General features: G+C 47.1%; 5 protein-coding genes across 5 annotated transcripts; 1 reads left to right on the top strand and 4 right to left on the bottom strand.

The window, feature by feature from the left end:
* Positions 1 to 408: 408 nt before the first annotated feature.
* Positions 409 to 1,732, bottom strand: RhiXN_09958 (uncharacterized protein; the record flags this gene model as incomplete). Its single annotated transcript, XM_043329774.1, has 4 exons — positions 409 to 1,108; positions 1,163 to 1,357; positions 1,414 to 1,525; positions 1,579 to 1,732. 4 exons carry the CDS (start codon positions 1,730 to 1,732, stop codon positions 409 to 411), a joined length of 1,161 nt encoding a protein of 386 aa, XP_043182608.1.
* A 1,935-nt stretch (positions 1,733 to 3,667) lies between these two features.
* RhiXN_09957 (carbohydrate esterase family 10 protein) lies at positions 3,668 to 5,433 on the bottom strand (the record flags this gene model as incomplete). Its single annotated transcript, XM_043329773.1, has 3 exons — positions 3,668 to 4,034; positions 4,092 to 4,750; positions 4,807 to 5,433. 3 exons carry the CDS (start codon positions 5,431 to 5,433, stop codon positions 3,668 to 3,670), a joined length of 1,653 nt encoding a protein of 550 aa, XP_043182607.1.
* A 1,282-nt stretch (positions 5,434 to 6,715) lies between these two features.
* Positions 6,716 to 7,369, bottom strand: RhiXN_09956 (signal recognition particle 14 kDa protein; the record flags this gene model as incomplete). Its single annotated transcript, XM_043329772.1, has 4 exons — positions 6,716 to 6,994; positions 7,059 to 7,162; positions 7,220 to 7,295; positions 7,346 to 7,369. 4 exons carry the CDS (start codon positions 7,367 to 7,369, stop codon positions 6,716 to 6,718), a joined length of 483 nt encoding a protein of 160 aa, XP_043182606.1.
* A 72-nt stretch (positions 7,370 to 7,441) lies between these two features.
* RhiXN_09955 (Serine carboxypeptidase) lies at positions 7,442 to 9,528 on the top strand (the record flags this gene model as incomplete). Its single annotated transcript, XM_043329771.1, has 8 exons — positions 7,442 to 7,751; positions 7,810 to 7,939; positions 7,994 to 8,181; positions 8,231 to 8,515; positions 8,570 to 8,787; positions 8,846 to 8,999; positions 9,054 to 9,196; positions 9,247 to 9,528. 8 exons carry the CDS (start codon positions 7,442 to 7,444, stop codon positions 9,526 to 9,528), a joined length of 1,710 nt encoding a protein of 569 aa, XP_043182605.1.
* Positions 9,529 to 12,967: 3,439 nt separating this feature from the next.
* Positions 12,968 to 13,657, bottom strand: RhiXN_09954 (uncharacterized protein; the record flags this gene model as incomplete). Its single annotated transcript, XM_043329770.1, has 2 exons — positions 12,968 to 13,180; positions 13,238 to 13,657. 2 exons carry the CDS (start codon positions 13,655 to 13,657, stop codon positions 12,968 to 12,970), a joined length of 633 nt encoding a protein of 210 aa, XP_043182604.1.
* Between the last annotated feature and the right edge of the window lie 664 nt (positions 13,658 to 14,321).

Below are 14,321 nucleotides of genomic sequence, written 5' to 3'. Positions count from 1 at the left end.
AACTGAAATCAAGACGCCCTTCCAGTATCAAAATAGATGTCTTGTTTCTTCCTCTCTATTTTGAGCTTAATTAGATTAGAAACCTTATGTGTGTGGGCTTCTTCTCTAACGCTTGTGAACCAACACTGATTCTCCAATAGAAAAATGGGCTGTGCATTAATCTGTCTTAAGAAATGCTTAACAACAATAAACGGGCACTCAACTTACACAAGGGATATAGGCCAGACGGACTCTATAATTGATATTCTAATACAGTACACGTTCACGGAATCAAAAATAACTCTCATAGCATCCGCTCAATCAATATGATCATAACCCACTGCAATTTGTGGGCATCCCAGCCACATTCCACATTCCACATCCCATATCGTCTCATTTAGGCTTCGGCAACAGGTTGTGTCATAGTACTCAATCAGCACGGCCCTTTCTATCCATTCGAAGGTTCTTGATTTGTCTGGCTGGACCTGAGGCCTTAGATACAGAGCCTTTGGCATCAAACGCAAATGAAAAGGGTCCAGGACTAAACCCAGTGAACTCTGGAGCGGTGGCAGTGGACCGCGTTTTAGGAGTGTCACTTGATACCTTGCCAGATAAAGGAATTGTTGAAGTATTATCAATGGGGGGACTGGTTGTGTGGTGACTTTCTTGGGACGTAGAATGTGCAACCTGCGAGGTCGCCTCCAGAAGGCTACTACCGGCCACAAGAATGCCCCCGAGGTCTTGCGATATAGGTTGAATTGCTGGCGGTAGTTCGGGTTTATTTTCAATTGTTTGTCTTGACAACCCACCGCTAATGTTGACGCGCGACCCCCTCTCAAACTTGATTCCCTCACGCCTAGTAGCTATTTCAACAAGCTTTTCAGGGCCCAGAATCCTTGCTTCGGCTACAGTGATCGGCTCTTCTCGCCAACATAGATCGTCAATTGCCTTGGGCATCCATTCGGCAACACCACAGTGACGAGAGAGTTCAAATCGATCAATGGGTTCCAATTCGTGTTTCTCGAGTTCGTTGATGGCAAACGCGCGAAGAGTAGGGTGGGCGTACTTGGTTGCAAGTTTGAGGGTTGATTTGAGGATTTCACTGCTAAAAAAACGGAGATCGTATACTCTAAAAGTAAAGACGTCAAGTCCTGGATCCACAAGTGTATAAGCTGACACTTACGAAGAGTAGAGTACAAGTAAAAGGTTATAAAAGTCGTCAGCGTCGTCCTGGAGCTTGACCGTTTTGCGCTCTTTGTCGTCCTTTGTGGCTTGCTCGAGCTTCGGTCGTAGGCGGTCAAATTCGTTTAGTTTGAATTGATGGATACGAAACAAGCGATTTCCCGTCTGAGTAGAGCCGTTATGGTCAATTGGCAGGCTTTGACTCAGGAAGTACTCGCCCTTATTTGAATATTAGTATCGTTAAAATTGAACGCAGGATCACAAGTGGGGGTAGTGGGGGTGGTTGAAGTCGTATGTGATTTCGGTTGGGCCGGTTCAAGGTTAGAAGTCAAGTGCTCAGCATTGGAATCCGCCTCAAGCTCAACTTGTTCCTCAGTCAGAATCAGCTCTAGCCAACTGGTACATGACTTGACCAACCAGCCTCTGAAACTACATCTTGGCTACCGTCATTCTGCTGAGATGGTAACTCAGTGGCGCCCTCGTTGGGTGTAAGTGTGTGCTGAGGTGGACTTTCCCAGTTTATGTCGACAGTACTGGATGCGGGTGACGAGGAAGAGTCTTGGCTGGACATCACGGTTGTGAGCCAGAAATCGAGGTGACGCACTATTTGAATTCGACTGTGTATCGGTGTTTGCGCCTGCGTTACTACGCGTCGCGGTTGTACGACAGCAATCACTTCGGGGAAAATGCATACATACGGTTGTGGTAAGCTGTCCGTTAGCAGCCTTCTGGGAGCTTGGACCAATCATTGTCTGCGCGAATAGCAAACTGACTGTAGCTCACAGGGCTCTCCGTAGCTGCCTCACGACGATCGGAGTAGGACCCCGCGAGCTCTCTGGGAACGTCAACTTTCTCGCAGAAATAGAGATCTCATGCACAAAACCCTTTTCAGAAGGGGAAACGCGCCCCCACTCAACTAAGATAAATCAGCTCATTAGCGATAGACCGAAACCAGGATGAGATACTCTGAGCTCCCAAATAGGCAAGTGGGAGCCAGCCCCATGCGTTGAATAATGGTACTCCAAATTATTTTTGAAAATTTTCATATCACCGGGTGCCGAGTGGCATATTTTTTAGCCCAAATCTGAAAAATACTATTTTGCGAATCGGCCTGAGCAATCTATTGTACCAACTTGATTAATTATCTGTTCTCATGCTTGTGAATGTGCATAGAAACCATTCCCATTCCAGCGTCAGCTGTCCATCTTTTTGGAGTAAGGAAAACAATTTGATGTTTTAATCTGAGATCGCGCGATCACCGCTATTGGGAGGTTTCATTCGTGAAAAATCGAACGTCTGATCATCTAATCCTGGACCAAAATAAGTGCCACTCAGGTTCGGAGTGCCAGAAATAGGCATTTGCACGGTGAGCTCAGGCTACTGGCCATGAACGGCGTAAAACAATAGGATTCGGCTAATCCGCGCATCCGTATGAACACTGGAAGGGGGGCTATGATGAACCATCAACGCGGTGGAAATCATCCGGAACGCTGGCATAATACCAATCTGATTACTAAATCGAATTATATGGGTATTCGCGCTCCTGGAAGTTACATCTACGTAGATCGAAAGGCAAACGACCGCAGCAAAGCAAGTACCCATCCAACTTCCTAATGGCCATGGTATGCGCCATCTGCGCACTCCACTGGCCCTTTGAAAGAATCTCGCCGTACTATCACAGCCTATGTCGCATTTGATCGAGGATTCTAGATTATTCATAGGAGACTTCTGGGCTAACAACCATAGCAGAATTCTGAGTGGGTCGCGGAGAAGTGCCATGCGTTGCGCTACATCGTCATGATTATGAGAGACTGTAGGGTCCCAAACGTGGCAACTCTTTGTAGATGTCAGCCGCTGTTATGAATGTTGTAATAACAACGGCTCGATACTCACCCAGTTGTTTTAAGTAGCGTCCCTTGAAATCTTTTCCAGTCCACGGGCCCGAAGGTGGCGCGTGCTTTGGTAAGCAAATACCCCAGCACTAGGGGCTTCGCAATGCATATGACCGTGTTTCCTAGTGGCGCTAATTATGCCAAATTAGGTTCGCATAAGGGCTCGCGCATAACCACTCGGGAACTTTTGAATCGAATCGATTTCCTCGCGCCACAAGGTGAGAAAGCACAGCCGATCGCTGTTGCCCAACGTTTGCCCGGTCCTCAGATCGCTCTACAGACAGCCGATGTATTCAGTATACAGTTGAACCCACAAATTGGTAAGCTCATCGGTCCCCAACGCGGGTTTGCTGGGTGTGACCTTGGCCCTGGGCTGTATTTCTGTGGCAGTCCAAGGGATAGGGTTGCGCGAAATAAGATGCAATGGGTTATCAAGACGGGATTTAGAACCTGTTGTTGGCGTATATAATCACAAAGCCAATTGCTTCTCGCCAAGATCGCCCTTGTTTAATTCCATTGAACCAAGTAAATGTACAAACAGCCAATCTCAAGTCCATAATATCGAAAACAAATCGCAAATATCAAAACATCATGAATTCATCAAATGACCCCTATTATGTGGAACCACAAGGGGCATCAAACTCGGCCGGGTTCTCAAGCACGACAAGCTTTGAGCTGTTGCTTGGATCCAAGTGAACCAAAGTCTTGCCCTTGTTGCCTTGGTAGAGTGGCCACCCGTACTTGGCCAACCCTTCCTTTGGGTCCTTGGTAAACGCCGCCAATGCACCCTGCATGTATGCGGATTGTTTCTTTTGCTCGGCTGTGGTTTTCTCCTTGAGCCCCCGAACCGTGTTCACTGCGCCGAACCACATAGGTACGTCTGAAGTGTGGTATGCGCGAATAAAAGGGTAGGGTGAAAGGTTGGGATAAACGCCAGAGTAGCGGTAGCGGAAAGTTGTGAGCCCAGCGTTAACACGAAGCCTGTGGTCGAGTGACGATCAATAAGAGAAGAGTGGAGTGAGACACGTGGGAACTTACTGTGCCTCCCTCACCGCCGGGCAAACGATGATGTTATAGGTAAACTCATCCGCAGCAGTCTGGTTGATGCCGTCAAAACTGAACGGAACGAGCGAGTCGGCTTCATGATCCAACTGGCCGCTAAACTGGGGTATCTTGGCGAGTTTACCAGCTGCGATTCTAGTAGGAATGTCGTTAAATGCAGTAATACCATCTGCAACAATGCGGAACAGGTAGTTCTTTTCTGTATGACCGACGATATTATCTATGAGCGTCTTCCAAGGGACTTTTTGCATACACTCGAAGATTTGCTTGTCGGTACCTGAGGCGCATCCGACAGTGGTCGCAAGGTCGGTAAAATTGCCTTGTGCAATCTCAGGCATAATAACGGCGGCGTTAGGGATAAGGATAGATGCGCTGAGTTCACCGATCCCAGTAATGATAGGGTTGTTCGGGTAGGCGAAAGGAAGGTAGCCGGCACTGATTGAACCAGCACTCTGACCGAACACAATCATACGCTTGGGGTCGCCTCCAAACGCAGCAACATTCTTTTGGAGCCACTCGATGGCGAAGCGCTGGTCCAGAAGCCCAACGTTAGTTGAACTACCCTTGGCAGCGAGGTAAGGGGAATTTGGGTTGCCAAATATCGTCACTCGGTAGTTGATGTGAACGGACACGACCTGTTTCATTGAATTAGTTATTACCAGTGCCGAGGACGAATAAGATTCACACTTACATCGTGGTTTGCAACCAAATCAGTGGCCTCGTAGGTAGGGATGGATGTCCCGCCCTGGTCGAATGAACCGCCGTAGATGTAAATGTTCACCGGAAAGAGCTGCCCTTTCTTTGAGCGGGACGTACTCGGTGTCCAAACGTTGATGGACAGACAGTCCTCATCATACCCAGCGATAGGGAAGTACGGCAACAGCGAGTATACGGTCGTATCGTTGGTATACAGGCCGGGACATGAGGGTGGCCATGACGTTGCCTGGATTGTGCTCGACGAACGTTGACGCTTTTGAGGAGGGAGGAATCGTAGAGAACCAGTGGGGGCAGCTGCAAAGGGCACACCCAGGAAGGCACGGACGGTGTGAGCAGTATTATTGTAAAATCCCTGAACCTTCCCAGACGCTGTGTTGACTAACAACCCGTCAGATGACACGGACGTGTCGCGCACTGAGAGCGTAGCCGCGTTGATAAGAGGGGCACAGGTGAATAGGAGAGCGGATGCGCGTTGCCAGAAGACCATCGTGACAAGAAAGGGGATGAGACCAGCACCTGGTGCAGATGTCAAGCCAGTGGCATCCCAGTATTTATCGCTAAAGTTCGTCACGGTAGAAATGCCAGGTACACTCAATTTCATGGTGTGATCTAGATGGGGTATTGTTTCGATCGTGCTAGCGCGAATGTGCAGAGCAAGGTGCCCCAAGATGTGCTGGTAGAAAATTGACCCACCAACATACTTAGCCCAAGATAGCGGCCACGCATGTACCGGTGTGATGGTGATTCCTAGGGGTAACACGAACAGAGACCGTGGGATGTCCGGGTCGTGCCTTCCTTGGTATGCATATAGTAGCTGTCCCGTACATTGTGGTTCCTCGAACCGGAACCATTAGTTGGATCGCCGAGATGTGGAACTACATCTCGGATATTTTCCTGCAGACGCTCCATCGCGTGTGACATGTTTGACAAGCGATGACAGCTTCGTGCTTGGGACCCAGAGTCCCCACTAAGGTTACGAAATTAGGATTAGCAAGGTACGAATCGTGCCACAGAGCATCCGGTTATGGTCTGCCGGTGTATCAAAAAAGCATTCACATTCAGGCTTCACGATGACATACACCGGCAGTCGTCAGCATAGCCCGATTTCACTGGTAGAAGTATTGAATGTGAAATGTACTTGTACAAATGTGCGTGCGTGGATAATAACCGGTCGCTCAATTGTTAGCTCAGGAAGGAGTTTGGTGTGTCATAGGGGCTATTACCCCAAAAAGGATTTAGTGGGAAGTGGAAAAACGGGAGCATTATCGCTGGAGTGGAGGTAAAGAAGACGACTCGCAGAGCGGGCTTGGCCCGAGGCTCATGCATATCGGGATAAGTACGCGGCGGCCAGTATTTTTGTTTCCATGCACCACATTTCCAGACGCTTTTTAGTTCATTGTACAGGCATTGCCGACGGGCTTGCATGATGTACCAAGATCGTACTAGGATATATCGTCCATCTCGTGTAGATAGCCTCGTCGCTATTTTCTTCCGCGCGGGAACATTCTATCAGGTCAGGGCCCACACACACGAGCCACAATCGCGGGGTCTGAATTGAATTGACCATGTAAACGCGCCACAGATTGGTTCAGGATGTTCTAAAATAGGAACGGCAGTATAGGCGAAATATGACTTCGGCACCTGGCTGAATGAAATGTGGCTCATATAATATCAATGCTGGACAGCATCATCCGCCAGGCCTAGAGCACGCTCGCGTAAAGCGAAAAAAAATAATTCATACAGCCCTGAGAACGTGGTGTACAAGGCTGAACTAGATGGCAAAGCGTGTTTTCATCGAGGTTCCATCCCGCTCCATTTATGCGTTAGGGCGATCTTCCACATTATTCGGGTCATTTCACGATGATGGGCACATGAACTGTATCCTACTTATTGGAAGTTTTTGTTTGTTGCTTTTCTGCGATCAGCTTTCTGGTCTCCTGTTGCTTGATCGCCGCTTTGACCTTACGCTGGCGCTTCGCACGACCACGACCTCTTTTCGAGCCAGTAACGACGACGTCCGTCTCCAGTTTTTGTCTGCGCGCCGCCGTTGCCTCAGCCTTAGCTTTCTCCTTCTTCTTATCGCGCTTTCTTAGTCCGGGCATTGACTGTCGCAGAAGCGCACTGTAGGCTGCGTGAAATTTTGGCAATTCAGCAGAAGAAACCTAGCGATAAGATAAATCGATTAGCCGTCTTGCATTGGGCCAAGGGCGAATTATCTAGACATACAGTTGTGGAAAACTTGACATCTCGTCCATCGACTGCTCTCACTAGGCATGGATACTCCCGATCGGGGCCCTCACCTTCGGGTGGCCCATTAGGCTCGTATGCCACTATATCGTATTGGGTGAGTTCGAGTCGTTCCCTAGCAGAGTGTCGTACTCACTCACAGCGCTTATGGGTTAGCCAAATGCTACCCTTGGACGAATTGCACTTGTCAAATAGCTCCGACAGCCTCTTCAAGAACTACAATCATACATCAGTAGACAAACGTAATTCATTACGGTTTCACGGACCTCCTCATGCTGGACGAGTTCCATTGTGGTGGCCGGAGATGACGTCTGACTCATCCTCACGTGACCATTCTCGCATGGTATTAAGGGTCCCGCGCCATGGGCGTTGGCTCTCATTCCGACCCACTACCATTCGATATGAAGTCGGCACTTGCTTTGCTTTCTCTTGCGTCTCTTGTAGCTGCCACTCCGGCTGCCTCCAATGAAGAGAGCACGCAGCTACGTATGAGCGTCGATAAGATTATTGCTGAAACCGCTGAAAACGTGTTTGGCGATGTCTTCCGTGGCGCCGAGCACCTCCTTGACACAGTTCTTCATGCCGGCGAAAAGATCTCGAACAAGGTGGAGGACACGGTCCAGGAGTGGAGTGTGGGGAACACCGAGTTTGTGAAGCAGAACGACATTGTTTGTGAGTGGCGCCGACCTGATAAGCTGTGCCGCAGTTTTCTGATAAGACCTGATGGCAGATGAACGCTTCCGTCATGCATCTTTCCCAGGATACCAGATCCGTGTCAAGAAACCTCAGCTCTGTGACCCCAATGTCAAGCAGTACAGCGGTTACCTCGATATTGATGATGACAAGCATTTGTTTTTCTGGTGCGTTTTTTAATCACATTTTTGTTTCCATTTTTAGCCAATGGTTACAAATAGGTTCTTCGAGTCGCGCGCCAACCCAGCCAAAGCACCACTGGTGCTCTGGTTGAACGGTGGACCTGGCTGTTCGTCATCCACTGGCTTGCTTTTCGAGCTCGGGCCGTGCAACATTGCAAACAACGGCCAAAACACTACATACAACAAGTACTCTTGGAATACTCACGCTAATATGTTGTTCCTTGATCGTAAGACCTCTTTGTCTCCTTGTTACATTAGCTCACGTGCCTCCTGCAGAACCCATCAATGTTGGCTATTCGTACTCGAAGAACGGTGGCGTGAATACCTCTCCAGTCGCCGCGGAGGATGTGTGGTCATTCCTCGAACTTTTCGTCAACCGCTTCCCCGAGTACTCAGGTTCTCTCCATATCTCCGGTGAATCATATGGAGGCACTTATCTCCCTAATATTGCCCACGTGATTCATACCAAGAACAAGGAAATCAAGGCCCGTGCCACTCAGGGACTCCTTCCTGACAACAAGGTCAAGGTTCTGCATTTGGACAGTGTATTAATTGGAAACGGTGCGTCCCTCTATCACCGAGCTGTGAGCTCCGAGTTGACCGGTTATTTGCAAGGCTTGACCGAGCCATACACACAGTTCGCGTCGGTCCCTGAATACGCCTGCGATGGTCCCTACCCAGTATTTGACACCAATGGCCCACAGTGTACTAGCTTGCGTGCCAAGGTTCCGACTTGCCAGCGTTTGATTAAGAGTTGTTATGACTACAACAACCGCTTGTCTTGTGTCCCTGCCGCTCTTTACTGCTGGTCTCAGATGTTTGGCTCCTTCCAAGTGCGTTGCAAGTTCGTCCAGGGAAGGATAAGAAAACTGACTAAACTTGTATTTGTAGCAACTTGGTCTGAACCCTTACGATGTACGTCGCAAGTGCAACAAGGCCGAGGATGGTGATCTCTGCTACCGCCAGCTTGAGTGGATCGAGACTTTCATGAACGATGACAAGGTCAAGTCCGAGCTTGGTGCTGTCGGTGATCGTGAATTCAAGAGTCAGTTAGACAAACCCGTTGTCATGCGTCTTACTAATCAACGTTTACTTCCAGGCTGCAATATGAAAGTCAACCAGGCCTTTATGATGCAAGGTGACGGAATGCACAATGCCGCCGCATTGTTGCCCGAGCTTATCGAAGACGGTGTCCGCCTGCTCATTTACGCTGGTAACGCCGATTTTATGTGCAACGCGATCGTAAGTAGTTTTTGCGAAGCGCTCTACCGCTCTCTTACACGCCATTTTAGGGTAATCTCCAATGGCTCGAGGGATTGGAGACTTCCTTCCAGGCAGATTTCCAAGCCGCGAAGCAAGTTCCGTTCATTCCTCTATCTAGCAAGACAAACAAGCCTGCCGGTTTTGTCAAGACTGCTGGTGGCAAGGGCCAATTTACCGCCGGAAACGTTACCTACGTCCAGATTTACGATGCCGGCCACATGGTCCCGTACGATCAACCTGAGGCCGCGTTGGATATGTTTGTCAGGTGGATTATGGATACCCCTCTTACTGTCAATCCTGGTGACGCATAAGTAGACAAGAGAAGTTACGAGTTCGATGATGATTTGATGATATGTATTTATAATGCAGCAAAGTAGTATTTTTGAGCACATTTATTTGCATGAACTCATGCAAGCCTTAGCAATATCCCTAATTTCATCCGACGAAAGTATTTCAAAACTCCGGCCTACGCCAGGTATAAGACAAACCCCCAAAGCTGACTTTATGAATAAAAGTATGTATATAGAATATTGCCATAGCTTGTGGAGGTGATATATGTTTACTAGATCCGATGGTATGCGCGCTTGCCTACTTGTCCTTGTCCCATAGCCATTGCATCATGAGACTATCTGGGCTGTTGTTCTGCAGCTCGCCTGGATCAGCCGAAAACATGAATCGTCAATCACCCGACTTGTCCTCTCCGGCGGAAGATCGCGGACTTTCACAAGGCCCACTTTGCTTGTTTTGATCCCGCTCACCCAAGCTCTTGTGCCACACAATCCTCAGCGCATCTCCTGACGCACGGGCTTCCCCTTTTTGCATACGTATTACCCCCCCCCCCCATTATCCTTACTCAATGACATTTATATGCGCTCCCACTACCTATAAGCGGTACGGAGATCTAATAGCGCATGGTGAACCCCAAAAGCCACTAGATTTCTGGTACCTCTCAGTATGGCGGGAGACGAGCGAGGAGGGGCGATATCGCCAATACAGGTATGTATCGACCCCCTATTGGATAGGGATGAGAGGCTACGATTTCGTCGAAGACCATACGGTCACGTGCCGGTGTTTTTTTTATTCATATTTAAAGAGCTACAAGCGAACAAGGCTAACCACTCACATCACGTACCGGTGCTAACACGCCGCGCATCCAACAAAGGTACGGGAAATTCGAACGACGCTGAGATTTTGCCAACCATCCGCGGCCCAATTACTCAGCCTCATTTGAGAATCACCTTGAGCATTGGGTCCCGGTCATTATAACGCTGCAAGAGAGACAAATAACTCAGCGGCCACGATAAATAGCGAAGCTAACTAAGGGGAAGGGGCATACGAAAGGTGGTCTATATAGGGACGCAGATATCAGATAGGGGCTAAGCGCCGGAAAGGTCACGTGGTCACGCATACATTCAGAAGTTTTTAGATGGTTTCGTCCAAGCTCCAGTGCGCAAGACTGGGACATCAATCGTCCTAACTTCTCTGATTATTCTAGCTTCTCAGCATCAAATTAGGTTTCTACGTATTATCATGAAGTGTTGGCCAGACTGATCGCGCTATGGTGTAGTTTCGAGTCATAAGGTGGACCACGAGGCTCTGAGATTGCCGGCACAGAGCAAAGTCAAATATTTTGATGTACTCATGTTGACATAAAGTATGTGAACACAATAGATTGAGTTCCAGTAGCTGCAGATGTGACTTAATCACTTAGTCTCAATAATAAAATATGTATATTGGAGTGCCTTGCATTTTATCCAAGTGTCAGAAAATCCAAAAGCTGAGACAGAGGGAGGTGAGGGTGCACACATGAAAATGAGCATAAATCTAGCATAGGAAGGCAGCTAGATACAAAGAAAAGAAGTAAATAAAATGATAGTTGGAAGTGTCTTGACCATGTTTGCGCTTTGAAGCAAGTGTAAATGTTTTGTGGTTAGAGAGATACGTTTGATACAAAATGGTACTGGATGCTGATCATTCCTATGAATTACATATGAAAATACTCAAAACCATCAATATTATATCAAACGTATCTCTCTAACCACAAAACATTTACACTTGCTTCAAAGCGCAAACATGGTCAAGACACTTCCAACTATCATTTTATTTACTTCTTTTCTTTGTATCTAGCTGCCTTCCTATGCTAGATTTATGCTCATTTTCATGTGTGCACCCTCACCTCCCTCTGTCTCAGCTTTTGGATTTTCTGACACTTGGATAAAATGCAAGGCACTCCAATATACATATTTTATTATTGAGACTAAGTGATTAAGTCACATCTGCAGCTACTGGAACTCAATCTATTGTGTTCACATACTTTATGTCAACACGAGTACATGGAATGAATGCGCGCCCGTACAAGCGTGATTCACTACACAGAGGCTACCAATAATACTACAGTTCAGTTAACGATTCCTAAGGATATTGAACTTGCCAATCGCTGGACGAGGCGATGAATATGATGATAGTCATTGGTAGAGCCGAACGACATCAGCGATAGCGAAATCAATTCTTCAATGCCTTGGAGGATAGTGGAGATTGTGCACTGTGCACAAACTCCATGACGGACTTCAATTTACACATGCTCTACAAAATCCACCGGAGCTCATGAGCCCGAAATTCTCGAGAAGCTTAAGTAAGATGATCATAATCATTTCGTTTATGCTTCTTGAACATTTTCGTGTTCATGAATTCCAGTAAAATTTGCAGAGTAAATGTACGGCTTATGATCAATTAAGAGGGATCTGGCTTCTCCCCGTTAACATCTATCACCATATACCCTGTTCTCACGAAACTAGGTAATACTATTCTATCTGAACTACGGCTCATGGAAGATACCAATATGGTTACCAATAGCTCATGGCTCAGACTACCGGATTTCAGTGTCAAAGTTACTTGATGGCGCGGCAAAGTTGTTCGCAAGTCGGTTTTCAAAGCCCCTACTGGTTTCCGGATGAAAGATCCTTCTCTTCTTTTTCTATATAAATCCACTTGGGCTTTTACTTCCTGGGGTCTGTTCAAACTCGAACATGGCCAAGCTTAGAACAACGGTTGTACTGATGAATAAGTTTCCTATTAAAGCAATCTAAAGCACGTACAGTGCATTCGAAACTCTTGGACGTTGAGCAACTGGCTGGCCAGGCCCACCCATGCTTAAACATGCGTATCCTTAAGATATTCGAGCTCTTAGAAAGTTGTTACTATCTAAACTCTTAATCCTTTCCGTATCAAGAACGATCTCCCACCCATCACCGGAAGGCTCAGTCGCGAAACTGATCTACTACAGGCCTGTAAGTTTGTAAGAGAAACCTTCAGGTACAAGTGAATTCTATCAGCTGTCCAATGGACTCAGCACACCGGTCACAAGGGCGAACCGTGTATTGGGACCTTATTCTTCGGTCCGTTTAGCCTTTTTAGTGGAATTGAGGGTGCTGGTATGCCGTGGACGCAGATTAATATCCTATATCATTTGATGAGAGTGTGAGCACTCGAAGAATGACAGGGAGACAACGCTCGCGAACCCTGAGTTAATCACGAACTTGAAAGTCATCATATATACGCTCCTACCAACCAACCATACAGAATCATACATAAATAAGATGGAATATATAGGCCAAAGATAGGTTGATATGGCATGAATGTAAAAGCAATCGAGATTCGTTGCGTGATTAGGGCATTGGCGGCATTTTGCTCTGTCCAAATAGGGAGTGTGCTAATCCACATGTTCTGTTGATAATTAGTTGAGGGTCGAATTCAAGCCTCCGAACGTAGGAACGGTGCATAGAGAGAATCGTGAAACGTAGTCCTCAGGACAAATATGGGGTTGAAATCAAGGGTGATCACTGGTGGGCGATCTAAAGGTGAGGCATATATATCATGTGTAATGTTTAAGCTTTGTAACTGAGCTAGTTGGCCCGGCGATTTACTCCTTACGAAGCCAAACCATTGAGGATTGGAGTACCGTAGCTGTATTCCCATCAAGATTTTCAGTAGGAAGACACGCTCCTGGAATATTTTACTTACCCAACTTTGTCCGTATTGCGAAACACACAATGTAACAGCTTTCAAGTGTGGCAAATTACATAACACCACTTCCAATAACCCATAATCCGTATCCTCATCTTCGAACGTAATTTCTTCTAATGGCCCTGCGTTCTGTGCTATTGTCTCGACTGTATCCTTGAGGCATGTAAAAACATCCGAGTCTTCAAATTCACCCGTATCGTCGACTAGAGTGATGTAAACGCTTTGTACAGGACGCCGAGGAACGAATGCCAGTACTTGGGTGTAATGTCCATGGAAATGCCTCAAGTTAGGTAATGCGGTCTCAGGGAGATCCAAACGCATTGAAGTGAGGTGGTTTGGAATAGCACCAAGGAGTGTAAGTGATTCAATAGACGGTTGATGTGTAAGGAAGTCTATAAGGCCTGAATCGTAGTCCATTCCTAACTTGAGGCAACGTAGTCGAAAAGCTGTACCTTCGAAGATCCTGCGGTTTGTGGGGGTGGCGCATATCGATCGAAATTAAAAAAAAATACGTTTTCAAGTTAGACGATAAGTTGTTCGGATGGTAATAATATTGAACATACCAGTGGCGCTGCTGGTACGGGGGTTTCTCGTCCAAAAAAATAGATAGCTCGGTCAAGGAAGACATGCGTTTGAGAGCGCTGTGAATCTCATGCAGAAAAGTAAGCTGGGATGAGACATCTTGAGGAGTAGCCGAGGATGCAATACTAAAAGATTGAACTAGTAATGCAAGCTTGGGGTTGTTTTCAATGGATCTGCAGTACTGACGCACTGCACTTTCAGTAAAAAGTGAGACGTTCTGATATAATAATGGTGTAGCTAACTCCCGGCTAATTTTCATCCCGCATCGTGAACACATGGTACCAAGCCCCGTAAGTAAGGCGAATTTCGGAACAGACGGAAGAAACCTTACAATTGTTGGCTAGCCAGAATAAGCGAGATAAAAGTGGCCGGGTCTGACACATAGGAGAATATCTCTAAACAGCACTCCAGAGGAAGCAATGGGCATGACATGATAGGAGAGAGGTATTAGACTTGATGAAGGTGTGTTCGACGATTCGCGTCTAGATAATGCTCGCTG

The sequence above is a fragment of the Rhizoctonia solani genome, chromosome 8 (assembly GCF_016906535.1).
Source record: "Rhizoctonia solani chromosome 8, complete sequence".
Lineage (NCBI taxonomy): Eukaryota > Fungi > Basidiomycota > Agaricomycetes > Cantharellales > Ceratobasidiaceae > Rhizoctonia > Rhizoctonia solani.
This window is presented reverse-complemented; position numbering and strand designations above follow the sequence as displayed.